The sequence below is a fragment of the Podarcis liolepis genome (assembly GCF_965112155.1).
Source record: "Podarcis liolepis genome assembly, chromosome: 7".
In the NCBI taxonomy this organism is placed as follows: domain Eukaryota; kingdom Metazoa; phylum Chordata; class Lepidosauria; order Squamata; family Lacertidae; genus Podarcis; species Podarcis liolepis.
The window spans coordinates 60,523,416-60,551,040 of record NC_139561.1 but is presented as its reverse complement, the minus strand read 5'-3'; the positions used below and the strand labels follow the sequence as shown (position 1 = coordinate 60,551,040).

Here is a 27,625-nt window from a genome sequence, read left to right as displayed (position 1 = left end):
AACATTTTATTTGTCTGTTTATTTGAAGTCTGTAACCTGCTCTTGAGGCAACAGCCTCTCAAAGTGGCTAACGCGTATTAAGAATAACATACGGTAATACAAAATAAAACAGGGGCAACAGGAAGAGATAATAAAAGCTGGAGTACAGTCGTCTGAGGAAATGCAAAGGAACTGAAAGGATGTCAGATCTGGTGCCAGGCAGGCTTCCCTGAAGAGAGCATTCCAAAGTTGTGACAGGGAGAGGGGACAACTCAGAAGGCCCTATCCTGGAACATTCCCATCCCCAAATGTGAGGGCTGGTGGATCTGAGGATACTCAATAGCCAGGCAAATGCCTGTTACTGTCTGCAGCAAAAATGCCTTCTTTTACAAAGCAGTTGGTAGATGCACAGAACCACCTGCTGACAAGGCAGCCTCTGGCCTTTTGAGAAACAGGCTCTCTCCATCCCATAACAAAAAACCTATGCCAGGTTTCTCTGGAAACTGATGGGTTTATGCGTGTGTATCACTTGCTGAAGGATGCAGGCCTTAAAAATGCAATCAGAAGAGGGGTCAAGCAAGGCCCCTCAGCACAGAGAGAAACGGCGAGAGTTGATGTTCATGCGTGTGACGCCAATGTGCTTGAGGGGTGTGGACAAGAGGAACGCCATCTTGGGTGGGATGTTACACAGCAGGTCAGAGTCCTCTTCACAGCCCTCCAGCTCGAAGGTGGCGTCGTCCAACATCTCCTTGTGTTGGTGACAGGCCTGTTCCACCTTCAGCCGGTGGATCTGAGCACGCAGGCCCATTAGTTGCCGTGCCAACTGGTGATCCAAGGCCTGCATCTCCCGCTGGATAGAAGCAAAAGAATAACCATGAAGCCTGAGAGGCAACACATACACACCCCATAAGAAAATTAAAAGAGCATGGCTGGATCAGAAAAAGGCCATGTCCTGTCCTGAGTCCTGTGGAAGTGTCTTTGAGAGGGTGGTCAGACCCTGAGGAGGAGTGTGAGGAGCTTGGGGAATTGGAGGACCCTGGGGAAGGTGGGGTAACAGGTTCTGAACCCCAAGAGACCTCTGATCTTAAGGAGGGTCCCAGTGGGTTACAGGGTGGAGATCCTCCCTCCCAAGGATGCTCAGGCAAACTCAAAAGTGCCTCCTGTCACCTCCCTCCCAAACACACCCACCATAGCTGATCCAGCCAAGGAGGTGGTTCCTCCCGTTACATAGAAGCTAGGAGCAAATCGGATGCCAAGTCAACAGCCACCCTGCCTCTGTCACCTAGGAGGCTGGCATGCACAAACCTCACTTAGCCAGCCCACCAGAAGGAGCACCTGTTTGCCTGGGACTCCAACTGCTTGCTGTCCAGCTAAATGCTGTGCCCGCCTTGCCCTTCAGTGGAAGGTGCAGGAAGTGTGCCACTCGTTGGTTCAGTGTCTTAGGGCCCATCCACACTTTAGCTGAATGTGGACTGTGAACCCCTTATTCCTCCTTTAATTCTTACATGTCCATGCAGTGTTCTCCTCCAGCTACTGCTGTCCTGTAATTTCTCATCCAGAGATTCCCTATGCTTTGGAAATCGAAACAGGACATCAATTTCATAGGGAATATCCAGATTTAGGGAGGAGGACATGTGGGAAGGCAGCAGTTGGAGGAGGGGGAATTAAAGGGGGTGCAAGGGGTTCACAGCCCACATACAGCTGACATCTCTACATTCACAGCAGCCGCTGTAACGCTCCAATGGCATACCCTCCAACCTTAATGAAAATAGGAATGTTCCCATTCCATAATGATAATTTTATTATTTATACCCCACACATCTCACTAGGTTGCCTCAGCCACTCTGGGCAGCTTCCAACAGATGTAAAACACAATAAAACATTAAAAAAACCTTCCCTATACAGGATTGCCTTCAGACAGCTTGAGGGTCAGATAACTCCATACCCTCCAACATTTCTCTGATGATATTAGGGACATCCTAGGGAAAAGTGGGACATTCTGGGATGAAATAAGAGACCGGGATGGCTTCTCTAAATCAGGGATGTCCCTGGAAAATAGGGACACTTGAAGGGTCAGCAATGGTTTGACTTAACCCCCAATCTTCCCTTGTCTCCCGAAGCAGACGGATGACAACAACAACAAGTCTTAAGCCAAAAATAAACACACACACCCTAATTATTATACACTGCTGTCAGGACGAGCCCTACCATGAAGAAAATGAGCCAAGCAGCTGAAGCAAAGTGGTTAGTTTATTTGAATTATTATTGTATATTTTTACTACTAGGAAATGGGAGACACTTGTGGGATTTTGCACCTCAGGTGCCAAAATAACTTGGTGGGCTTGAATTTTAGGGACCCTGGTGTGTGTGTGTGTGTGTGTGTGTGTGCGTGTGCGCAAACACACACACACACACACACACACACACACACAATGTTTAATGCTGTTCCTCAAAAAGCAAAATATATTGGGCTGGCCCTGATTGCTGCAGGCGCTACTCTGCCTTCTAGATACTGTAGTTTCATTTATCCGTCTACATATTCTCTATATATTCATTAACTTCCCCCTCTTCCTCCAGCAACACAGAACGGGGTGTGTTCGTTACGTGGTTAAAGATATGCTAGGAAATCATAACTGTCTTACAGCAGTTTACCGAAAGCTCAAGACAAACCTAGCAAATACACTGCGTGAAATGAAAGACAATGCAGGACAGAGTTCAGTTGGTCTTCGTAAGTGTACATTGATCATTGAGTTCACCCGCTCCTCCACTACAGTGCAGCTTTATGATGCTGGGGCTGATGAGAGTTGTAGTCCCAATTATCTAGGTATCAGGTTGAGGAAGGCTGCTGTAGAGGTGGGCTAAAAGTTGTGAAAAAGGGCAACTCCAGTAACTCACTCTACAAACTTTAAGCAGAAATTTGAGACAAAACAGGTACCAAGAAACAGGGACTGTACAGGGAGCACCTACTGGTATGTACCTGGACTGTACTACTTCACTGCCTGAAGCTTTAAATATTTTAGCTAGAACTGAAAAAGACGGTCAGATGCAAGTTGGCCAGTGGAGTGAGCCATGCCATAGAAGACCACTGGGGAGGTCTTGCCAGGACGCAGCCTTTGCAAAGCTTGCGACCACCGGTGGTGGAGGTGCCTCCTCTGCCTCACTGCTCCAGACTTGCCCCTGAGGGCTGGGGCTAGTTGCTCTGGTGCTCACATTTCCCCCAGAAAGGTTGGGAAAATACTCACCAGCTCCATCCTGAGCCACTCCAAGGCATCACCAATGGTGGGGAACCCACAAATGGTCTTCAAAGGGACGTGGGCCTGAGAGTCCTCCCCGGCCGTCTCCCCGCACTGCTTTTCCGGCAGGGTCCTGAGCCCGTTCCTCCAGGAGGGGCTTTGCACGCGAGCCTTCCACTCCAGGTAGGAAGGGCGCCGGGTCTGCAGCTTCAGCTTCGCCGTCAAGGCCTTGACGCTGTCCAGGTTCTCTGCCTCCAAGTTCTCCTCCTCTTCCCCAAACTCCTTGAACCTCACCAAAGACATTGCAGAGGTGTGCAGGCAAAGGGCTTTCTTTCCAAGACAGACCGACTCCCTCAGTCACCCACTCGCTCTGTGTCATATGTGTCCGTGCATAGAGGAAAGCTGTTTATTCTTGGAACAATAAAGCCCTGGCAATAAAAGAAAGAAAGCAGGAACTTTAATTATCCAGAGGTTAATGGGAGGCCTTTTCTCTCTCTCTCTTTGGTCCTGACTTATTGTCTCCAACTGGGAGGAGACACCCTGTTCTTTGAAAGGAAGTTTCAATGACATAAAAGACAGCGAGAGTGTAAAGCCATTAATCCCAACAGCACTCCTTCCTTTCCTGACTCTTACTGTCAGCAGAGAAAAAGATATGGGTCCTCCACCCAGGTCTGAAAAGGAGCCAAGATCGAAAGGTCACTCCAGAAGATTCAAGGGCATTTTATAGCAAATTGTGCCCTCGTTCAGCTGACATGTCAGTAAAATCAAGGTGAGATAGTGGATTAGCAACATATTCAGGTAACTACCCTCCGAAGTCTTATTGTCCCTCTGCATTGTGGCCCTCACCCAGCTTGCTTATGTTTTAATACTCCTTTTAATTACAGCACAACAATTGCAACATAGCACCACCTGCTGACCAGTAAGAAAATAGCCACTTGATGCACTTCAGTGCAGCATAGTGTTTGCCAGTGAACTCTAGCACACTTTGAATTACCCATACATTGCAGTCATGCATCATGTGAGAACTAGCAGAGCACAGACACAACCAGCAGCAATTTCTATGATTAGGGGAACAGAGAATGTTGCGTTATTTCTGTTCGGTTCCATTCATTGGCCTCAGAAGCATAGAGGTTCTGACCCAAAGCAAGCGAGCAGAGCAAGATGGGGTGAAGTAGAGCAAGGTCCATGTTCTGGCAAGGCAAAAAGTCTAGAATTCAATAGCACCCTGGACAGCTCTATGCATGGGTCGCATTGGATAAGGAGGAAGAACGTAGCCAGATATTGCTCCAGCACCAGTGGACCTCTGGTTGAGCTTTAAATAGGCACTGTGGGTCTCTCTGAGCTGCCAGGTCCACTCTCTGTAGGAAAAGCCTGTTTGTTTAAAGGGGCCCAGTTGGCTCCAATGGTGTGGGGGGAGACTGGGGTTCTTATAGGGCAGGGGTGGGGAATATTTTTTGGCCTGAGGACCACATTCCCTCTTGGCCAATTCTCCAGGGCCCATATGCCAAAGGTTGGTTGTGATCAAAGTGAACACAGAAACCACATCCATTCACATGCCACACAACACACACACATACAGCACAGCACAGGCACATGCATGTATATCCACAGACACACCTTCCTCCCCAGCAATTAGGCTGAGGAAAAAGCATTCTCTGTCCAGCCCTCAAGGTTGGCGGTTTGAATCCCTGTGACAGGGTGAGCTCCCATTGCTCTGCCCAGTTCCTGTCAACCTAGCAGTTCAAAAGCACACCAGTGCAAGTAGATAGATACTGCTGTGGCAGGAAGGTAAACGGTGTTTCCATGCGCTCTGGTTTCTGTCATGGTGTTCCATTGCACCAGGAGCAATTTAGTCATGCTGGCCACATGACCCAGAAAGCTGTCTGTGGACAAACACCAGCTCCCTCAGCCTAAAAGCGAGATGAGTGGTGCAACCCCATAGTCGCCTTTGACTGGACTTAACCGTCCAGAGGTCCTTTACCTTTTTTCACCTACAGGGTGAGAGGTTTTGCATTGTGCTCCCTGTTCCCAAGTTTGGTGAGGCCACTAAAATTCCAGCACCCAACAGGCATGATATGGACTGGGATGGGCTCTGAGGATGCCCACAGCAAAACAGCTGTTGAAACAACTAGTCTCTGCAGAGCCTCTGCAGAGCTCCCTTTAGTCCAGGGGTCAGCAAGGTTTACCTTGCCTGGGCTGGTTCACTCCAGCAGAGATCCCTCTGTGGGTCGGATTGTGTTTGTGTGTGAGTGCCCGCGCCCACAATTTCCAGCATTTGTGTTTGCGCAGATGCGATTTCTGGCGTCGCGGAAGCGAGTCCCCATGCTGTGCTGCACCAGTTTAGTGCAGCGTGTGGGGACTCACTGAGTGGGCAGCTCGGTTCGGGGGTGGCTCGTGGGTCGGTTAAATGACCCCCATTGGCCGCTTGTGGCCCATGGGCCTTAGGTTGCCTACCCCTGCTTTAGTTCCCTTCTGCTGGGCCATAGGGTATTTGGTCAGGTCAAGTTAAACTGGTGACTTATTTGCTGCTAGAGCATAGCTGCACTGCATTTAAGGTGGAACAGGAAGTCTGGACTGAAGGGACAAAGAAATGGAATGAGAGGTGTGTCCTAAAGCATGGCAGAAAAGGGCCAAGCAGTGTGCTGGTTCCTTCAAAATGTCCAACATTGCGCCTTCCAGATGTTTTGCACTACAACTCCCATCATGGGGCCAAAGGTAGTTGCAGTTAGGAGGACCGCTTATTGCGTTGCCAAAAAGAAGGAAAGGCATCACCCAAAAAGTGTGTGTGTGTGTGTGGTTAATTAAAAATAAAAATTATGCTTCTACACATAAAATTTGCATATGCTGATTTACACATATGTATGCAAATCTAGAAATAATAGTTAAATTTCCATAGAAGTACAGCACATCTCACCTTAGTGACTTGTGTGCCTGCTCAGTCGGCTGCACTGGGGCTGTGGATGAACAACTCTAAGCACCCTCTCTATTTTCTTATGGCTCCTTTTCTTTAAACTGGACTTGGGCGAGACAGCTGTACAAACAGAGGACTGTGCCTTATAAAGGAGGACACCCGGACACCTTAGTTGAGTCCCAAACATCTGAAGGGCACTGAGTTGGCAAAGGCTGATTTAATACAAGCGTGGTTGTACACAGTCTTGCATAGGTTTGCTGCAGCTTCAGATTGATCAGACAGGTCATTCAAGGCACCATATTGAGCACAGTTAAGTCTGCAACCTTCACATTCTGCTAAGGAGCAAGTCCCATTAAACTCAGGGGGATTTACTTCTGAATAGACATGTGCTCTAACCACTACCCCACCCTGGCTCTTTAAATGGTCTTTAAATGGTCTCCTGCCTCTGCCACCATCAGCTAAGGTTACAGCAAGCCTAAAGGCGGTGAAGTTGGGTCTGCTGCCTACAACAGATGGAACAGAGCCTTCAGGCAAGGGGGACTAGGGCATTTCAACCTCCCAGCACAGCATGCAAGAGACTGGAGAATGGCCAGCCTGGAAGGAAGAAACTTCAAAGCGAGAAGGCAAGTTGAAATTCATTGCATTGCAATTCCTCAAGGGGTTCCACCTTATCAATTGTAGACTGAATCGGGACAAAGGATTTTTATCACACTACCTATGCTAAGTGACTCTTGGATGCCAGCAACAAGTGGTTTAAGGTCACTGTTAATGCAATTTTCACTGCTCTTTTCTGCATTTCATTTCCCTCTGACCTCACTGTTTACAGTCCACCGCCCTCAAAATGAAGCAACCTAGGATAGGATTTCATGCAGCTGATGAAGTTTATGCCAGAATAAATTTGTTGCATTGGTCTTTAAGGTGCCACAAAGCTCTTTGTTTTTGCAGCAAGAGAAAAGCCCAGCTACCCCTCAGGAGACCAGTGGCCCTGTTTTCAATCTCTAATATGCTGCAGGGGATGAAATCTCAATATTGTTGCATGCTACCCCAATCTCCGAGCTGTGAGATTCCAGGTGCCTACCCAAGATTCATGTTTCTTTGGGAGAATAAAGCACAGCGGAGACTGTGGTGTCTTCATGATATATGGTTTATTTACACATATATACAACCTGAGCCTACAATGGAGGGGCTCATAGCATGGACACCCCAAGAGGGTCTTCTACCACAGCCTTGGATTCAAACAGAATCGTTCTACTCTGACCCTCTCTCCCGCTTGCTTCTTTTACCAGCCTGCAACCTTTCCCCACCTCTTGGTCAAATCATAGTCCCCCAAAACCCTACTTCAGACTCTGGCTTTGTCTTCTAACAAACTCAGAACTGGAGGGGCCCCACCAATTTTGCATCTGGCACAGAGCCTTTGTCTTCTTAGTGGCCCATTACCTTTCCTTAGGTCTCTAAACAGCTCATCTCCCAGGCGATTACCTCATGAGGAAACTAGTCTGGCTTATTTATCTTTTTAACACTTTCTGGGTCCAGGGATTAAGTGTCTGGCACCCACAAGCTCATAACAATATATTTGCACAGCATGAGGGTTTTGTTTTGCTTTCTTGCAGGATATTTCAGTAGGAAAGTTAAGGCTCTACTCCATTCCTCTCTTGTCGAAAAGCGTGGATAAAAAGATGGCTTAGCACACCAGCCTGCAGAGCTCTCTCTCCCCCCCACACTGCCAGAGTTTCACTTCCTGTGGTTCTCTGTGTATCTTCAAGCCCCATTTCCCCCACCATCTGCCTGGAGCCCATCAAGGCACCTGGGGGGGGGTATTGTGGTAGTTTAATTGCACTGCCAGTTTATCTAATGATCTTCACCCGTCAAGTCCCTTGACAGTGGAAAAAATAAATAAACGGAAAAGAAAACATTATAGCCAGGCTACCTTAAACCCAATATCCTCCCTCTCTCTCTGCTTCTCAGCCTCTCCCACACGGCTATGTGTGCAGTTCCTGTTGCATGCTCTCCTTTTTTTCCTCTCTCTTTCACAATCTAAGAGCCAGCATGCTGGAACTCCTCAGCTATTTTGAGAAGCAAAACAGCTGTTGAAAGGTTTCTCAACAGCAGCAGCAGCAGTTTCCTCCTGCACCCCTCTCTGGCCATGGCACTTCCAGCAGGCCCTGCACATGATCAGGCTCTGCATCTTGCCCCCCTGCGGTCCTCATCACTAGGAGCTTGAACCCCAACTTCTGCCAAGCAAGATCTCCTGCAGGTTCTGACAGGGCTCTGCTTCCAAATCCAGCTGTCAGGTAAGGGAAGGGGGCCACCCACTGCAGGGAGCACCCCTTTGCTGGCTTTTTAAGAAGCTGTTTTGCTCTGTCTAGGGATGATCCCCAGAACCTCTAGTTAAACACTCCCAAATGGTAGGGCTGAGAAGATGACCCAGCTGGCCGGAGGAGATGAACTGGCTAGGTGGCTCCAAGGTCTGACTTAAATTCACATAAATCCAGCTAGTGGCCAAGGATCCTTTTATGGCCCTCACTTTAAAAAACGAACACTGGCCCACCTTTCAGGGCTGTGGCTGTTCTAAGGACTGCTGTGATAAACGGTGCAGGCTTAGCACGCATTGTGGACCCCCAGACTGAATGCAATCCACCAGTCAGGCTGTCAACTTTTCAGCAGGGCTCTGTAGCTGTGGTTTTAACCCCAGCATATTGTACACCTGTTAGCAGGTGATGCTTATCTTCATTCTGTTAAAAGCTTCGTTAAAAGATGCACTTCAAGCTGCTCTGAAAGGCAAAAGAACAGACCAGGCTGCTTTTCTTTCTTGGTCAGTTGGCAACTCTACCCTTTGCCCACATATGGTGGCATGCCCAGGGATCTGGTGCACCTCTTCCTTTTATTGTCATTGCAGGAACAGGACAGGCGTGCTTGGCCGCCAATCACACATTATGGAAGCCTAATGTATGTATTGCCTTTATGTGAAGAAGAAGGTAGAAATCTGTCTTACGCAGCATGAGACCATAGGCCCATCTTGCTCAGGATTGCCTATGATGATTGTTGGGGGTTGCAGACAGGGGTCTTTCTTTCCCAGCCATCCTGAGGTTACACCTAGGACCTCCTGCATGTGAAAAGCAGGCCCTGCACCTGGGCAGATTTTGCTCCAAATTTGGGTATCCCATATATTGTCATTTTGGTTTCTTTTTAATGTTCAAATCGGCTCTCAAAGGAAAGCATTTTAAAAGTCAATAAAATTCCACAACATTATAAGGAAGTTAAATAAATTCATAAACATACGGAGCATTGTTAAATATTACTGTTACTTTTCCATCCTTTCTTCCTGTGCCTTCAAAGCAGAAGCATGGCATGCAAACACATGGAGAGCAAGCCTCTATTGCTTAATCTCCTGTTGGGAAAGGGAATCACATCTCACATGTTTCTGTATGTTGAGTGGCTGTCAGAGAAGCACGTATCTGGACTGGGGTTGCTTTGCATGATTTGTAAATGTCAAAGAATGACTTTCAAAACAGTCTTTGGAATGTTTTAGGAATCTGTCTTTGAATTCTTGTTTCGGTTTTGTGAAAATGTTAGAAGCAGGCTGTTCCATTTTAGCTGAAATATCTGAGTCAGGCTTCTAGCTGAGGGACGGAGGGGAAAGGACACAGACACACCAGTTTTGCTTCCTCCTCCTTGGAAACAATGTGTTCACCATTTTGTTTTCTTTTTGAATATACCCTTTGAGTCTTATTACTTAAGCAAATTTGCAGGGGTTCGGGAGTCAAGCTGAACAGCAACACTATGGCCTGAACTGCACCCAGACCTTCACCTGAGTAACAAGCCTTGTCTGAATTCCATGTAGATATCTGAGTACAGTGATGCCTCGAGTTACAAATGCCTCAGGTTACAAACTCCACTAACCTGGAAGAGTTACCCCGAGTTGAGAACTTTGCCCCAGGATGAGAACGGAAATCGTGTGCCGACAGCGCAGCGGCAGCAAGAGGCCCCATTAGCGAAAGCACGCCTCTAGTTAAGAGGTTTCAGGATAAGAACGGACCTCCGGAACGAATTAAGTTCGTAACTAAAGGTATCACTGTACTACCATCAACAGAGAAACATGGAACAAAGCATCAGAGAGGCACCTCTCTCTTTCCTTTCCTTTTGCTTCCCTTTCGCAGACTGCTGTGATGTTGCAGCCCCCTGAAAATAAGACAACACAGCGGCCAACTTTCCTCTTCTTTCCATTGCAGGGCTGCTGTGCCTTTTAAGAACAGAAATTCGGCAGCCCATACTTTTCTCATCCGTCTCCCTGCATACCAGGGGAGAGTATCACCTGCTGAATGTCTGCTTGTCACACAACTGTCCGAATAAAACTGGCAATGGGAAGCCCTCCTCTTTCAAACCAATAGTTCTTATCTTGCGCTTCTTTCTCAAGCTGGGAAGGTGTCCCTTTTGCTGGGTTCTAGCTTACTACTGTCAATCTGTTTTGGTTATTTTATACAACGACTATAAGCCCTTCCAGGTGTGGGAATGTTCAGGGATGCAGGAGAGGATATATTGTTTAATTATATCCTTTCCAACTTGTGTTAACAAGTTCTACAATTTAGCAGAGTAACATTGCCCTTTTTAAACTTGCACTGCGGATAGTGTTTGCCAGGCTTCTATAAGCCTCTAAAATAAGTTTCCTGGTAAATTCCCCTTTATTCCCTCATAAATAGATAGACACAACACAGTCTTGTATAAAAGTATATAAAATAGTTTACTCACATTCTGTTCACAAATGGATCCCAGAAGGCAGACTTATGTTACAAAATATGTACATCTGGAATCTGTCCCATGAAGAGATAGCCCCATTGTCCTCTCTTGGCTGGAAGCATCTTAGAGAGCATCTTAGGCTAAGCAGATGTTGCTTCTTCGACAAATGGAGTCAGAGAGATAGATGGCAGCCTCCCCTGAGGTATTTTGTTACCTGCACAGGTAAGGTCACGCCCACATCTAGTCACATGCAGAGGAAGTCTGTCCCAGCCCAGGAGGAAATAGGAAGTTCCGACTGGCTAGTCCAGACATCTTCTTTTTATGTCCACTCTAGGGATGTTGTATTTGACTGCTGTGTTTCACATCCCACACCAGACGACCCATTTAGTCCTCATTCATCCTGATCAAAAACAGCCTTCCCCAACCAGGTGCTATTCGGATGTTTTTGACTACAACTCCCATCAGCTCCATACCAAAACTTTTGCTCAGTGTGCATAATCTGTATGTTGGGCAGAAATGCTGAGAATTTGTGTCACATAACTGTATCTGGTCTTCTAAATGCTGTTCTGACTCACCTGCATCCGTCATATCTGTCTGTTCTTCCAGCAGGTTCCCCTGGAAGGCCTTTTCTCTTCTTCAGTCAGGTCCACAGGACTTTCTGGAGCAAAATAGACACATTTGCTGTCTTGGCCCAGCCTCTCCCTACCATGGAGTTTGCTGAGTTGATCAAGACCACCAAGGTGGACCATGTGGTGCTGTCACGTCCAGGACTCCCGTCTGTCAAAGGGACACTTTGCATCACCAGTCACCACCTCCTTCTATCTTCCCAGCCAGGGGGAAACGGGGAACAGGGCCAGATTGAGCTGTGGCTTCTTATTCGCAATGTGGACGCCATTGAGAAAAGGTGACTGTCTCTCCCACATCATACCTCTCCTACCCCCATCCCCAGCATCACTCGACCCTGTTAAGAATCACTGAGGCTCCATAGGCATGAAATCAAAATGCTGTTGCTTTGCTCCCCGGGTTGTGAACTAACCAAACTAAGCCTTACAAAACCTGAGCAAGTCAGAACCCCTTCTATTCCCCCACACCAAGAACAACTTGCAACGGAGCTGCAGTTTTTAAGAGAAGCATTGCTGAGCCTAAACCTGAGCCCAGATCGAGGTCTTGCAAAGTGACCTCAGTGCAAAATATTAGCAAATGATGCAAAGCTCTGGGGAGGGCTGTAGCTCAGTGGCAGGACATCTGCTTGGTGTGCAGAACACCCCAGGTTCAGTTCCCAAAGGACATCTTCAGGCAGGGCTGGGAAAGACTCCCTGCCGGAAACCCGGCTGCCAATTGGTGTAGACAATACTGAGTTAGACGGACCAATGGTCTGACTCAGTATAAGGCTGCTTTTTATATTCCTATGTTGTTCCTATCGTGCCCACCTCAGGCTAGTGTCCTGGCCCATGAAGTCACAGACCAATAGAAGCATAGAATTGTATAGTTGTAAGGGACCACAGGGGTCATCTAGTCCAACCCCCGCAATGCAGGACGATTTTTCCCAACCTGGGACTTGAACCCCAAACCCTGAGATTAAAAGTCTCATGCTGCACCAACTGAGCTATCCTTTTATGCTTAGCAGTAATATCAGAAGAAAGTGCTTTAGGAACATGGGGAATAAAATCTTCCTCTTCTATAATACTGAATTACTCCTTTCCTCCGCTCTAAGGTCCAGTTGCCACCTTTTACCCTGGCTGTGCTCCGCTGCTCTTTTAACAGCAGCCTAATGTGTGGACATGGGTGGGACGCGGGTGGCGCTGTGGGTTAAACCACAGAGCCTAGGACTTGCTGATCAGAAGATTGGCGGTTCGAATCCCTGTGACAGGGTGAGCTCCCGTTGCTCAGTCCCTGCTCCTGCCAACCTAGCAGTTCAAAAGCACGTCAAGGTGCAAGTAGATAAATAGGTACTGCTCTGGCGGGAAGGTAAACGGCATTTCCGTGCGCTGCTCTGGTTTGCCAGAAGTGGCTTAGTCATGTTGGCCACATGACCCGGAAGCTGTATGCCGGCTCCCTCAGCCAATAAAGCGAGATGAGCGCCGCCACCCCAGAGTCAGTCATGACTGGACCTAATGGTCAGGGTCCCTTTACCTTTACCTTTAATGTGTGGACACTGAGCATGTGCTGTTTGAACCAAGTGCTGGCAAAAGAGCCTTGCCTCCCTAATGTCTTCATCTCAGGCTGCTGTGAAAGGCAGAAGAGGAGGGCTGGGAGAGAAAGGCTGGTAACCCTGCTGGCTTGGCAAGAAGATGCTGGGCCGTCTACCTTGCCAAATGACCCCCACATTTGGCTTCTTGTCAGATGAGGATCAAACCAGCAACTGCCGCCCAGACCACCAACCTTTTGCATGCACCTGTGGCACAATGCTAACCTCTCCTCTTTCCTTCCTGTGACTCCCCAGCGTTCAGAATCTAAGTTGGTATCAAAGCGCCCGGACTAACGGCTCCCCCCCAGAAACCAGGTTCGCCTTTTAACTCCATTTCAAGCTGCAAGGCATGGCCGCAGCTTAGAGGCTTAGTGTTTGTCTGCTCCTCAGCTTGCGCTGCTTGCCAAACTGGTGTGGGGCCTGAAGCAGTCCTGGGCCCCACATTTCCAGAAGACCCGCCTCATGCCTGGAAGATGCCTGCCATTATTTTCTTGAACCCTGTTTGTACAGGGAGAAATACGTACTAGTTATCCTGCCCTTGATTTCTGCACCTACAGCCAGGGCGGAGGGGGGGAGGGGGGATTGTGCAAAGTGGGTGATAGCCCAGGAAGGCATAATCTGAAGCAGAGCTCCCCAGGGCTCAGCCTCAGGAAATGTGGAAGAATCACAATGTGTCTCTGAACATGTGCAGTGTGCCCATTCCTCACCTCTAAGTATCCACGGCCCAGCCATTCCCACCACCTGAGTTATTTAATGCAGATTTTATTTATTTTTAAAATTATTTTATTTTATTTATGTTACTGTTTTGAGAGGACACGTGGCGGGCAGGTGTGGAGAACTCCCTGGTCCTGAAAGGGGTAACTGTGCCCCTGAAGGACCAGGTGCGCAGCCTGGGAGTCATTTTGGACTCTCAGCTGTCCATGGAGGCACAGTTCAATTCTGTGTCCAGGGCAGCTGTCTACCTGCTCCATCTGGTATGCAGGCTGAGACCCTACCTGCCCGCTGACTGTCTCGCCAGAGTGGTGCATGCTCTGGTTATGTCCTGCTTGGAATACTGCAATTCACTCTAAGTGGGGCTACCTTTGAAGGTGACCTGGATAGTGCAACTAATCCAGAATGTGGCAGGTAGACTGGTGACTGGGAGTGGCCGCTGAGACCATATAACACCGGTCCTGAAAGACCTACATTGGCTCCCAGTATGTTTCTGAGTACAATTCGAAGTGCTTGTGCTGACCCTTAAAGCCCTAAACGGCCTTGGTCCAGTATACCTGAAGGAGCGTCTCCACCCCTGTCATTCTGCCCAGACACTGAGGTCCAGCTCCGAGGGCCTTCTGGTGGTTCCAGCACTGTGAGGTTACAGGGAACCAGGCAGAGGGCCTTCTCAGTAGTGGTGCCCGCTCTGTGGAACGCCCTCCCCTCAGATGTCAAGGAAATAAACAACTAGCTGACTTTTAGAAGACATCTGAAGGCAGCTGCCGAGAGTGGCTGAGGAAACCCAGCCAGATGGGCAGGGTATAAATAAATATTATTATTATTATTATTATTATTATTATTATTATTATTATTATTTTAACACTGATTTTAACATTGTATTTTGCTGTAACCTGCCCTGGGACCCTGTGGAGAAGGGTGGGCAAGAACTTGTAGTAGTAGTAGTAATAATAATAATAATAATAATAATAATAATAATAATAATAATAATAATGGAGGCTACCTCAATTAGAGGAGAATCCTTCCATCTGCAGACAGCATAGGAGGTTGCCTTATCCTGAGTCATACAGCTGCTCCATTTAGCTCAGTATTGTTTAGGACAGCCCACATGGCACCCTCCAGTTGCTGTTGGCTTAATGTAGATTCGAAAAGACATTTCTGCTCTTTGAGCCAGCTCTCCCCTCTCTGCTTTGCTTTCTGTCGCTCCCAGCAGGCTGCTCATGTGACTTCCTGCCCATCTCAAACCCAGAGTGTGCGGCTGATTGGGATTGTGGCCAAAGGCCTCCACACCCACCATGCTCATTGCTGCTGCCTCTTCTGCTGCAGAGAAGTTCGGGGGGGGGGAGGGAGGAAAGTGTCTCTGGATCTTCCCCTATTTACTGCCCTTTTATTTCATTCCCCCCTGCAGGCTTGCAAATGCTTCAGGCACCATTACGCTCAAATGCAAAGACTTGAAAATTCTGCAGCTGGAGATTCCTGGGATGGAGGAGTGTCTTAATATTGCCAGCTCCATTGAGGTGAACAACATGCCCATCCCATGTAGCTTTATCTGAACTCGGATGTAGATAAATGCCCTCTGAACATGCGCAGAGTGCCTGTCATTGCCACAGCCAGCCCACAAATTCCTTGGAAAAAGGTAGCAGGGATGGTCCCTTCTGCCTCTGCACCCCCTCTATAACTGTCAACTTTCCCCCTTTTTTAAAGGGAAATTCCCTTATTCCGAATAGGATTCCTCGCAAGAAAAGGGAAAAGTTGACAACTATGACCCACTCCAATGGTAGATTAAATTACCTTGGCCTTTGAGGGAAGGAAAAGCACTTTGTAGCAGCTCAAAATGACAACTAGAGGGTAGGATGAGTAACTGAGGTTCCCCTTCTCTCCCCCAAATCATAACAGGAAGGCAAAGACATAACTTAAATTCTGGTTCTATTTTAAAAAAATCTGTAAGTGTGGAGGGTCCAAGTTGAGCCTGTGAGTGTCAGTACCTGAATCTAGACTGCTATGGTGGCCCGCAGCCAGCATTCTTGACCTGGGGTTGCTAGCTTGAGTGGCCTACTCTCTCGACCAGCCAAAGGGGGCAGGAGGCTTTGTTAGACCAGACCTATCCCCTCCAGAAAAGCAGATCTCGCTGGTGCATGTGTATGCATGATGTACACCAGCCTTCTTCAACCAGGTGCTCTCCAGATGTATTGGACTACAACTCCCATCAACCCCTGCTAACACAGTGGTTGTGTTTGTAGCCAGAAATATCTGGAAGTGCTGACTTGGGCTGACCTGCCATTCAGAACATCTGCAGGGCCCTAGGCACACACACACACACACACACACACACACACACACACACACACACACGGGTCCAGTGCACATCACTACAAACCATAGTTAATGGTTAGTCATGCATGCACTAAGCTGGGCTGTTGTGCACTTCCCCAGTCACACTTAGGAGAAACAAATGATCCCTGGCTTAGCGTAGTTTCAGTCCCAAACTATAATCAGTAATCCAAGAACAAACGATTTCACTGTTGAATAGCTCTTACCACTTATAATAAACTACTCTCTTCTTGTAATTTGGATCCTTTGTTTCAGATCCTTCCCTCTGGAGCAGCAGAAAACAAGCTTGCTCCATCTTCTATGGGACAGCCCTTCAGATATTTGAAGACACCATATTTTTTCATGTATAACACGCCCCCCCCCTATTTTGGGGGACTCAAAGTTAAGAATAGGGGAGGGGATTGACCAGAATTGTTGAGCTTTTTGTGGGGGGAGTTGCTCAGAGTTGTTGAGTATTTTTGGGGGGGATGGATGCCCACACTTGTTTAGCTTGGGCGGGGGGGGGGGGAGAGATTGCCGGAAATTACTCACCATAATGACTGGCCCAGACAATAGCACACGTCGTAGAAGCCAACTGTCGCCTCCCGGTTGCCGCTAACAGCAACAAATCGTATTCACGATTGGCGCACCAGCAGCCAATCAACAGCGGCCCTTGACGCAGCCAACAAACAGGCGTGGCTACAACCAATTGCCCATCACCCCTCAGCACTACCCATGTATAAGACGACCCCAAATTTTTAACATGGTTTTGGGACAAAAAAACCAAACCTAGTCTTATACATGGAAAAATACGGTATTTGACAACCTCTCAGTTGTCTCTTCTGCAGGCTAAACATACCCAACTCCCACAGATTAGGGATCAGCAACAGCTTGCCCTCTGCCCAAAATTCAGCCTCATGAACAATGCAGGGAGCCAACCCAAAAGGGAAAAGAGAAACCAAGGCAATGGGATTTGTCTGAAGGCTATTCTGCCCAGGGTTGGGAGAAGTGACTTGCACCCCACCATTCTCTGTCTCCTTTGTCAGCCTGGGTCTCTGGTGAGGCCAGTTGCCGACCAGCCTGCAGCTGCAACTATCTTCTACCCCCCCCCCCCAAAAAAAGGAAGCAAAAACTAATGAAGTGCCGCAGTATTGCCAATCAACACATTTTCCCCATCTTTATAACAGCAACTTTTATTTATTGGATTTCTTCCAGGGAACTCAGGGCAGCCTATGCTGCTTTCCCCAGCCCACAACCCTTTTTATTCCCAGAACATATGAGAAGCTCCAGGTCACTGACTCATGGCCACGCGTCAGAATTGGAACCCAGGTTCCATCTGATGCTGTGACCACAAAGGACCCCGTTGATAGGAAAGGGGGAAACTTGCACCTCCCAGGCACATACCTGAGTTGCTCCCATACAGGCAGGGGGCGGGGCAGCTCTGTCTTACAAACACTGGCCTTAGAACATGGGTAGGCAAACTAAGGCCCAGGGGCCGGATCTGGCCCAATCGCCTTCTAAATCTGGCCCACGGACGGTCCAGGAATCAGCATGTTTTTACAGGAGTAGAATGTGTCCTTTTATTTCAAATGCATCTCTGGGTTATTTGTGGGGCATAGGAATTTGTTCATGATTATTTTTTTCAAAATATAGCCCAGCCCCCCACAAGGTCTGAGGGACAATGGACAGGCCCCCTGCTGAAAAAGTTTGCTGACCCCTGCCTTAGAAGCACCCAGAAGTGACTGGGGGGTGTTGCAAGACTGGCTGCAGGAGGGGCTGGCTTGCATCCCGCAGGCAGCACAGAAAGGCCTCTGGCTCTTTGGCAAGAGTTGCTGCTGGCTTGTTTATTTGTTCGTCACTAACCCGCTAGCAAAGGCAGCCTCTGTTCACCTCGGGATTTCCTTGTTGGAAGGCAAACAATACGGAGAGGTGGAAAAGCATGAAAAAGATCCAAGTTATTTTTCCACATCAGGCACCATTAACCCTTCCAGAGGGATGTCCCTGAGCAGCAAGGCAGCGATGGCGGGAAAGGTCATCACTTCCCCAGGATCCAGTTCTGAGAAGCCAGAGCTGCGCATGCAGTACAATTCAGAATGTCATGCGAGATGCACTCAAGGCCACCAATGCTGCCTTGACTGCTCAACGACATACAGTTACATGGGCAATGCAAAACACTAACGCCCAGACACACACCCCAGTATTATTATTTTACAGTATCTCCCTTTCTGGCTTCTGGGATGCTTGCCCATATGGTTCCAAGCATCTCTTTGCAGCCATAAGGACTATAATATCTTCTTCTTTTTTTTAGAGTAAAAGCTGGCACCCTGATGCATCAGCCCAGCCTTGCTCTATCGTTAACAGCACCAAACAGAAAAAGGGTGGGGAAATAGCCTGCAAGATAAAGAGAGGGTGCTTTGGTGCAGGAGAACACACACATCCATCTGACAATTTTACCTGCACAAACTCTTGGCTGCTGCAACTCATGAAGCTCAGGGCTTATTATTATTTCTAAAATTTATATACCGCTTGATTGTTTAGAAACCCTCAAAGCAGTTTACAAAAATAATTCTAGACTGGAGATGTTTTAAGTCTGTGCCGCTCCCTCATCCCCATGGTTGGCAGACCCAGAGCCCCATAAGCAGGTTGTTTAGGTAAGTGGCAGCGGCGGGGTGTGTGGGGGCGCTGCTGGTTAAAAAAGACACAATTTGTCTCGACCAGCCTTCACCAACCCGGTGCCATCTACATGTTTTGGACTACAACTCCCATGAGCCTCATGCTGGCTGGGGCCGATGGGAGCTGCAATCTGAAACATCTGGAGGCCCCCAGGCTGGTGAAGGCTAAGTGTGGGGAAAGCTCCTGGGGATGATCCACCGCCCTTGTTCTCTCGCAGGCCCTCTCCTCCGTGGAGTCAGTGATGATGACGTACCCCTTCTTCTACAGACCCCAGAACATGAAGCTGGAAGACGGGTGGGGGCTGCACCGCCTTGAGGAATTCTACCAGCAAATAGCTGCAGATGTGAGTCACGAGGGTCTGTGGTTTTGCAGAGGCAGAGAAAAGCAGGGGTGACGGCTGGGGGGGCAACTTTCCTCCCCTCCATGTCCAAAGGAGCAGCACCCCTTCACTCCCTGCCAGCCTTGCAGTTAGTGTGGACCACAAGCCATATTGCCCAGAGCACACACACACCATTCACCCTGGCACCCATCAAAACGTCTCCTCTTCCCCTAGGGCATGGCAAGCAATCCCACCCGATAGCCAACTCTTGACCCTTAACTGCCTCCTCCCCATATCCCATAAAGGGTGGGGTGGTGGGACATTTAGTCCCTGGAGGGGACACCCAACTGGATGACAGCATCAAAAGAAACAGTATTCTACTTGCCACTGGACTTGACAATTTCCAGATAAAATTTCCTTTTTTTTCTTCAAATTTCCTTTTCATTTTACACTTGAAACAATAACATTTCAAATAAAAGAAACACACAATTAATATTGACTTCCCTTCACCACCACCCCTTCCATGGTGCATTTTATTACTTTCTTTTCCATTACTTAATTCTAACTTCTCCCTATATCTTATTTTCTACTTGACACTGGACCTGACAATTTCCGAATAAAACTTCCATTTCAAAAAATGACCAGCTATATAGAATCTACCTTAAAAATTGTATATAATCATTTATTTTATCCAAATATGATTAAACCCAATTGAATGTAACTTTTTTTTAAGGCTATTATAACAAGGGGTCCTCCAACTTAACTGCCCTGATCCTTTCCTTTGGCCTGAAGTTTCCTTGCAGTTTAAAGAAAACCACACCACGCACACACACCGGTACACCAACCTGCCACTGTGGGGGTTGGCGGACACACACCAAAGACAATGGGGAGGCTGAGGGAGGAGCTCAGTGCCAAACAATTGGGCTGCTCTGGCTGAAGGAGAGCAGTTCCAGACCTCTGCCTTGCAGGCTACGAGAAACAATCTGACGTTGACCCACTTCCCAGACAGGTGCCTGGAGGCTCAGCTATGTCAATGAGGATTTTGGGGCCTGCTCCAGCTACCCACCCATTGTCATCGTGCCAACCAAAGTGGAGGAGGAAGCCCTGAGAGAGAGTGCCCGCTTCCGTCACGGGGGACGATTCCCCATTCTCAGCTATTACCACAAAAAGAATGGGACTGTGAGTCCAGTGTCTCTTTCCTGTACCCATCTTCCCACAGACAACCCTCTCCTAGTTTCTTGTGTTATTCTGCGGTGGTGAGTGGTGGCGGCGGAGCTTCAGAAAACAAGCTTGCCTGTTTTGTCTGAAGCTGAGCAAGTTATGCAAAAAAAAAAAAAAAAAAAAGCATGTCACTTATTTGGTAAATTAGTAAGCTGCCCTTTGGAGCAAAAATTAGGCATGAAATGGTGCAATGTGAACTTGCATAACTGATGCACAGTTGTAATCTGTCATGCAGTTACATTAGGAAGCTCCCTTGCCGTGAGCCAGACCACTGGTCCACTAGTGAAAATAGTCTTCTGCTCAATTATGGTCTGGGAAAGAATACAGGAAGGGAGCCTGATGCAAAGTCTAGCCAGCTCAGCAGCTCTCTGGGGTTTCAGACAGGGGTGCCCTTTCCCAGCCCCATCAGAGGACTGAACCTGGACCTTTTGCGTGAAAGCAAAAGGACTATCCTCTTTAAAAAGATACTGTGGCATTTGAAAAGGTTCAGAAAAGGGCAACCCAAATGATCAAGGAGGGGATGGAGAGCCTGCCCTGTGGAGAAAGGTTGCAGCGGGTGGGACTTTTCAGTAAGAGGCGACACTGTAGGAATTTATATAATTCTGCATGGTATGGAGAAAGTGGGAAGAGAAAAACTCCCCCCCCCCCCTCTCATAACACTAGTACTTGTGAAGTTGAATGTGAGAAGATTCAGGACAGATAAATGAAACTCCTTCAAGCAGCTATGGAGCTATGGAACACACTCCCTCAGGTGGCAGTGAGGGCCACCAACTTGGCTGGGCAAATTCATGGAGGTCATGGCTATCAATGGCTACTAGCCATCATGGCTGTGCTCTGCCTCCACAGCCAGAGGCAGAAATGCTTCTAAATACAGTGGTGCCTCGCAAGACGAAAAGAATCCGTTCTGTGATTCTCTTCGTCTAGCGGTTTTTTTGTCTTGCGAAGCAAGCCCATTGACAGATTAGCGGCTTTTAGCGGCTTATCTGCTGATCGGATCAGCTGATAAGCGGCTTAGCAGCTTAGAAAAAGGGGGGAGGGGAAAAAACCCGCAGGAACTCGCAAGACATTTTCGTCTTGCGAAGCAAGCCCATAGGAGATTCGTTTTGCGAAGCACTTCCAAAACGGAAAACTCTTTCGTCTAGCGAGTTTTCCGTCTTGCGAGGCATTCGTCTTGCGGGGCACCACTGTACCAGTTCCTGGAAACTGCAGAAGGGCTGACACTGGTCAGCCACTGTGAGAACAAGATGCCCGGCTAGATGGGCCAACAGGCTCTTCTTCTGCACTTTACTCCTGAGCTAGAGCCGCCCCTGTTGCAAAGGATATTATTATCATTATTACCACCACATGGAATTTATACACCACTTGATTGTAAAAGCAAAACAAAATCAGAGTCGTTCGCAAAAAATAAAATAAAATCATCAATGAGAAAAATTAACAGCAATAATTTACGACTTCCAGAAAGCTAAAACAGCAATAGACTAAAAACAGATAAGAAAAGATTGACTCCCTTGGCCCCTATGGCAGTGTTCCTGCAGGGATTTGCAACGACCACTGCAGGGCAAGAGAGGAGAAAAGAACTGCTCCAGTGCCGCCACAGAAGCCCCCTCGCTCCCACTATCCTTTTCATGTTGCTTTGGCAGGTGATGCTCCGCAGCAGCCAACCACTGGTGGGGCCCAACCGGAAGCGCTGCCGGAAGGATGAAATGCTGCTGCACGCTGTGCTGGCAGGTGGGGACCGCGGCTTTGTCCTGGAGACCAGGTCAGCGCAGGCAGCCAAGCAGGCAAGGATGCTGGGGGGAGGCACAGAGCACCGGAGCGCCTATCCTGGTTGGAAGAGATTTCACCGGCCTCTGGAGAGGTGAGCATGCCCTCTGGGCCCCAGAAATGAAATGGGGCAGTAGTTAACCAGAGCTCAACCGTGTAGCTGAGTGGGTGGCTTTGGGCTGGTGACCGTCTCTCTCAGTCTAACCTACCTCCCAGGGTGGTTGTGAGGATAAAACAGGGAATGGGGAACCACATTTGTATAAACTCCCTGCAGGAAAGGTGCGGTATGAATGTGAGAAATAAAATAACAAGCCAGGGCATACCAGGGCACAAATGGAATGAAAAACCGATTTTGAAAGAAAAGTCGATTTTAAAAGAAAAAGTCCAAGAGAAGGGAAGAGATGGATGTTCTTCTTAAAGTGCAAAGGACAATAAGCAGAGCCGGGTGTGGTCTGTGCTTATGTGGCTCTGTCTACTTTGCAGGCATCACCTGGTTTACAGGTAATTTCTTCTGCTGAGATAGTACAGGAAATATCACTGATGATGGGCCTGGGATCAAATTACATATCTCCAGGTCCCAGACTAATTTCTTTTTTATTCTTTCAGATCAACAATTTAAAAAATACGATTTCAACAGTACCTACCCCCTCAAAGCTCCATCTATAACCAAACAAGTTAATAGCTCAAAAAGTAAAAGGCGGCTGTGTTGGTCCTTAATTCTCCTCCTGCCTCAAATTCACGAAAAAACCTGATTGCCATTTGCTCCGATTCAGCAGCAGAGCACAGGTTTTCCTAGGGAAAGTGCAGAGACAAAAAACAACAAAACTCAGACATGGAGCTTTAAAAACACGGCAAAAAGGGAAGTAGGGATGAGCAGAGGCATCCATCCTCCAATTGTGGAAGGAGAATGTAGCTTTCATGGCTAGTAGCCACCGAATGGCTTATCCCCCACATGTTGACCAAGTCTCCTTCTCTCTCTCTCTTTGCTCCTTTCCTGCCAAACCCCCCCCCCCAGGGGTCGTCCCCTCCAAGAGAGCTTCATCAAGCTGGTGGAGGCTTGCAATGACTCATCCCACAACATGGACCGCTGGCTGAGCAAGCTTGAAGCCTCCAAATGGCTGTATCACGTCAAGGAAGCCCTGAGCACCGCCTGCCTTGCGGCCCAGTGCATGGACAGGTACTGATGCAGGCAGGGAGACCCAGACACCTCCCTCTCTCCCATTCTCTGCAGCAGGCTGGGGCAACAGGGGCTCAGGTGAACTCTGCAGAGGCAGGTGGAGAATAGACCAGAAAGGGGAATTAGAAAGGAGGGGTCAGAAGACGGGAGGAAAAGTCCCTCGAGCAGGACCACATTTCTGTTGGGCTGGGCAGGGTGGTGCCAAGCTACTGAGCATTCTGCGGCTTGCTTACAGGGAGGAGGCTTGCGTCCTAGTGCACGGAGCCGAAGGAACGGACACAACCTTGCTGGTGACAGCCCTTGCCCAGGTCATCCTGGATCCCAACTGCAGGACACTCGCTGGGTTCCAGGGGCTGCTGGAACGGGAGTGGATACAGGTACCTGCGCTGGGTGGGGCTTCAAGTGCCAGGGCTCAGTCTGAAGGGTGCCCTGCTGCCCTGCATCTTCAGATCCTATGGGATTATCCTCCACACACCCTTTATCTCTGGCTTTACGTACTGACTCTTGTTATAAACCAGCCTTTTCCACAAAGGATAAGGCAACCATTAGCTCCTAATTGTGAAGGCTGTACGGTAGCCTTGAGCAGATCCTTCTATATGGTGGATCTTTGCCAGGTCAGTCTACAACTCCCATCATCCCCAGACAGCATGGCTGTATGATGCTGGGGTTGATGGGAACTGGGCCGTGTTAGCAGGGCCTGGTGAGAGTTGTAGTCTAAAATTATCTGGAGTCCACCTGATTGGTGAAGGCTGCTAAAAGCCATTCAAGCAAGCCTGTGTGCTAGAGGTATGTGTGGCCATCACACACATGTACATTCATGTGTGCATGTGATTGTGCATGCACACAGGAGGCCATAAGGACTAGCTACCCCCTTTTTTCTTCCCACCTGCCCACTGCTCCTTGCTCCTCCTCTCCTCCCAGGCTGGGCATCCGTTCTGCCTCCGCTGCGCCCACTCAGCCTACTCCCACGTCCGTCTCAAGCATGAGGCGCCCACCTTCCTCCTCTTCCTTGACTGCGTCTGGCAACTGGGGCGCCAGTTTCCCTTATCACTGGAGTTCAACGAGGGCTTCCTCTTGGCGCTGTTCGAGCACAGCTACGCGTCTCCCTATGGCACCTTCCTGTGCAACAACGAGAAAGAAAGGTGAGGCAAAAGTTGGGAGAGCGATACTGAGACTAGAGGCAAAGAGGCTCGGCAGTAGGGCGGGCATCAAACAGCTTGAGCAGGTCTACACCAGAGGTGGGGAACTGGATCCAGCCAGCCAGCCAGATCCTTAAATCTCCATCAACATGCCCGTGGACAGGATCCCCGTGATTGTCAGGGCTTCAAACCATAGAGCTGAGAGCTGATGGTTGGTTTCCTGTGCCCTGGGCTTTGCTGGCCTGCAAGCCCCTCTTTGGCCCAGTGGCATCCTTATTTTTATAGGGGCAGGTGGGCAAGGCTTGGTCGAAATGGCCACACAGGCCAAATGGGGGAGGCCTGGCAGGCCTACTCTAACTGGCAGCAGGGTCTTGCCCAGCTGTGCCTTGAGATGCCATTGACTGAACAGGGGACCCTCTACATGCAAAGTAGACCTTCTGCCACTAAGCTATGGCCCCACACTACCAGAAGGTATACAGGTGTCCTGCTCCTGAACTGTGACTCCTCCAATCTAATGGCAGTCAGGGCTAGGATAAAAATTGATGGCAACGGCTCAAGTGTTCACAGCAAGCTCACACAATCAAAAGGCCATGGGAAATTCCAATGCAACTCTTGCATTGTTACTGGCTCTTATACATTACAGCGCCACATGGTGGAGGTGAAGAGCAGGAAAGGCAGCACTTCTGCACCATGGTAAAGGTAAAGGTAAAGAGACCCCTGACCGTTAGGTCCAGTCGTGACCGACTCTGGGGTTGCAGCGCTCATCTCGCTTTATTGGCCGAGGGAGCCGGAGTACAGCTTCCGGGTCATGTAGCCAACCAGAGCAGCGCATGGAAACGCCGTTTACCTTCCCACCAGAGCGGTACCTATTTATCTACTTGCACTTTGACGTGCTTTTGAACTGCTAGGTTGGCAGGAGCTGGGACCGAGCAACGGGAGCTCACCCTGTGGCGGGGATTCGAACCACCAACCTTCTGAGCGGCAAGTCCTAGGCTCTGTGGTTTAACCCACAGCGCCACCCACGTCCTGCACCGTGGTAGGTGCCCCTAAAAAGAACTATCCCTGTGCAGGTTGAGTGATTATATAAATCCACACACACACAAACACAAATGCAGAGGCTGGTCTCTTGCTTGCATTGTTCCCCAACCCCACCTACACCTCTGCCAACCACTCCAGCCCCATCCTTCCCTTTACATATCCCCCAAAACCCCATCCTCACACAGCTCCTGTGTCCCACCACCCCTGCTTTATTCAAACCTCTGCTGTTGTTTAAAACCACCATTTTTAAACCTGCCTATTCTTTTGCTCCCCTCTCCCATCCTGGCCTCATGCAAAACCAAGTTTGTAGTGTGGCACTACAAATCCTCTAATGGAGACTGTGTGGTGACACCCTTACATTTTTATGTGTATAGGAGAGAGCGACAGGCAAAGAGAAAACACACACACACACACACAATCTACTTTCACAGGGAAATGTCACCATCAGGTGAGAAATTGCCACCGTGCTTTCCTGGTTACTCGTTCTTACGGATGCAACCCCCATGTGGTGAAACAGAGATGCAGCCACAAGATGGGAGGGGCACCCAAAAGCTAGAAGTACAAAACAGCTTACGCACATCCGATTGCAGTTGCTCACATCAGCCCTCTCTATTGTCAAGATCTCAGGATTCATCGTCATTGTAGATCTCAGGATAGGATTGGGGAACTCGCGGCCGTCTTTCATTCTCTATCACTGGCCACATTGGCTGTTGGTGGGAACCACAAGGTCTCCCTCCCTGCCCAAACAGGAGTGCTCAAGTTTCTGGTTCAGACTCTCCCAGCCAGCCAGACCCTCCCTCCAGGGTTCCGCTCCTATCCCCAAACTGCAGGGTAGTTCAACATGTGCAGCACCTGTGTATTATATTATTAAGCACTTCTCCACATTCTAGCATAGCCTTTACCAACAAGGTTTCTTCCAGAGGTTGGTGAAGACTGTTCTAGCTTAGACCTACCCCGCAAGAGGGACTAAAATGTCACCATCTCCCCCTGCAGGAAGCTCTGTGAAGTGAAGGAGAAGACGCACTCACTCTGGCCCTGGCTGAACAGCAAAGGGGAGGAGTTCCTGAATCCGCTCTATGCACACAACCCCTTGGTTATCTGGCCATCTGTGGAGCCGCAGAGTTTGCTGCTCTGGCAAGGTAGGATAGATAAGCCCATTCTCTCTCAAAATAGGGACATCAACTTGCTTTATTTGGACTCTGTGGTCTGTAACCAAACCCAAGCCCCCCACCATATCAGGACAGAATTATGAGAGGAATTCAATATAGCACTAAAACAAATGTTTCATCAGCACAAGCATTTCTGGTTACATGACGGAAAAACCTCCTCTCTCCTTCCCCCAACTTGTTTTGAAGCATAGAGGGAGTAGGGGAAGGCCCATTGCACTAGCAGGAACCCAGTGAGGGCAATTTTTCAGTCTTCTTGAGGACCTGAAACTTTTTTTTTTTAAAAAAAAACATTTTTTGTGTGGACAACTTGGGGGGGGGTCCTTTTAAAGAAACTTTAATTAACTTTAGCCATTTCTCTTATACATTGGGGTTTCAAAGAACATTTCATTTTAGTCCTTTGCAATTGTGGTGCAATCAAATTGTCAGTTTAACCTTTTATTGCATACTTTCACTGACTAATTCGGATTATGCTACAACATGCCCATTTGGGATATCCAAATACCTTTCCTATTCCTTCAGCTGCGGCATTTTACTCGATATTCCTCTTCCAGACTATTACTGTTATGGTAATACTGCTACCATCCCAATCAAAGCAAGAGCCCAGAGTCGAAGGGGAGTAGAAGAGGAAATATCTTTAAGTACTACCTGCTGTATATGGGGATATAGATATTAATCTAACAATTTCCTACAGGCTTATTCCTCCGCTGGGTCCGCTCATCCCACCATCTAGATGACGCATGGGCAGAAATTCAGAAAATAGTGAAGTCCACACAGGAAGACTGAGTGGGATGGCACTAAAGCAGACTGCAGCACAAGCCATTTCAAAAGCAGAAACCAAAGAACTGGGTAGGAAAAGATCAGCCACAGCCTGGTTTCTGCTGTGCTGGAAACCAGCAAGCACAGAGCTATCAAGGAGAGTAAATGGTGCTGGTCACTAACCATGTTGTGAACCCAGCCCTTGTGTGTGAGAGATTTGTAAATAGGAGAATTTCCCCACTGGGTACAGAGCTGGTCACTAAAGTCTGACAATTAAAAGACACTTCATGTTGGACTACACAA

At 48.5% G+C, this 27,625-nt stretch overlaps 2 protein-coding genes across 6 annotated transcripts; one reads left to right on the top strand and one right to left on the bottom strand.

The window, feature by feature from the left end:
• FAM167B (family with sequence similarity 167 member B) lies at positions 1–16,644 on the bottom strand. 4 transcript variants are annotated; one of them, XM_083511715.1, is made up of 5 exons: positions 16,619–16,644; positions 11,433–11,515; positions 8,672–8,894; positions 3,222–3,640; positions 1–829 (listed from the first exon to the last, which is right to left on the bottom strand). In XM_083511715.1, the coding sequence occupies exons 4-5, from the start codon at positions 3,513–3,515 to the stop codon at positions 566–568; spliced, it is 558 nt and encodes a 185-aa protein (XP_083367841.1). In that variant the 5' UTR covers positions 3,516–3,640; positions 8,672–8,894; positions 11,433–11,515; positions 16,619–16,644; the 3' UTR covers positions 1–565. The 4 variants fall into 4 exon arrangements, with proteins under 4 accessions (XP_083367841.1, XP_083367840.1, XP_083367842.1 ...); XM_083511714.1 differs by lacking the exon at positions 16,619–16,644 and having other exon boundaries at positions 11,433–11,540; XM_083511716.1 differs by lacking the exons at positions 8,672–8,894; positions 16,619–16,644 and having other exon boundaries at positions 11,433–11,560.
• Positions 11,551–27,625, top strand: LOC310710633 (myotubularin-related protein 9-like). Of its 2 annotated transcripts, XM_083511613.1 has the most exons (11): positions 11,551–11,761; positions 13,301–13,360; positions 15,165–15,273; positions 18,957–19,082; positions 20,064–20,237; positions 21,920–22,137; positions 23,059–23,220; positions 23,456–23,597; positions 24,142–24,362; positions 26,391–26,536; positions 27,258–27,625. In XM_083511613.1, exons 1-11 carry the CDS (start codon positions 11,565–11,567, stop codon positions 27,347–27,349), a joined length of 1,647 nt encoding a protein of 548 aa, XP_083367739.1. In that variant the 5' UTR covers positions 11,551–11,564; the 3' UTR covers positions 27,350–27,625. The 2 variants fall into 2 exon arrangements, with proteins under 2 accessions (XP_083367739.1, XP_083367740.1); XM_083511614.1 differs by lacking the exon at positions 13,301–13,360.

Bases quoted from the DNA above. Each gene is read 5' to 3' on its own strand.
- FAM167B (XM_083511715.1), bottom strand. From the start codon at position 3,515: ATGTCTTTGGTGAGGTTCAAGGAGTTTGGGGAAGAGGAGGAGAACTTG. The intron at 830-3,221 runs GTGAGTATTTTC...GCTTCTATCCAG, and splicing joins AGTGGCTCAGGATGGAGCTG to CGGGAGATGCAGGCCTTGGA.
- LOC310710633 (XM_083511613.1), top strand. From the start codon at position 11,565: ATGGAGTTTGCTGAGTTGATCAAGACCACCAAGGTGGACCATGTGGTG. The intron at 22,138-23,058 runs GTGAGCATGCCC...CCCCCCCCCCAG, and splicing joins TTTCACCGGCCTCTGGAGAG to GGGTCGTCCCCTCCAAGAGA. The intron at 26,537-27,257 runs GTAGGATAGATA...AATTTCCTACAG, and splicing joins GAGTTTGCTGCTCTGGCAAG to GCTTATTCCTCCGCTGGGTC.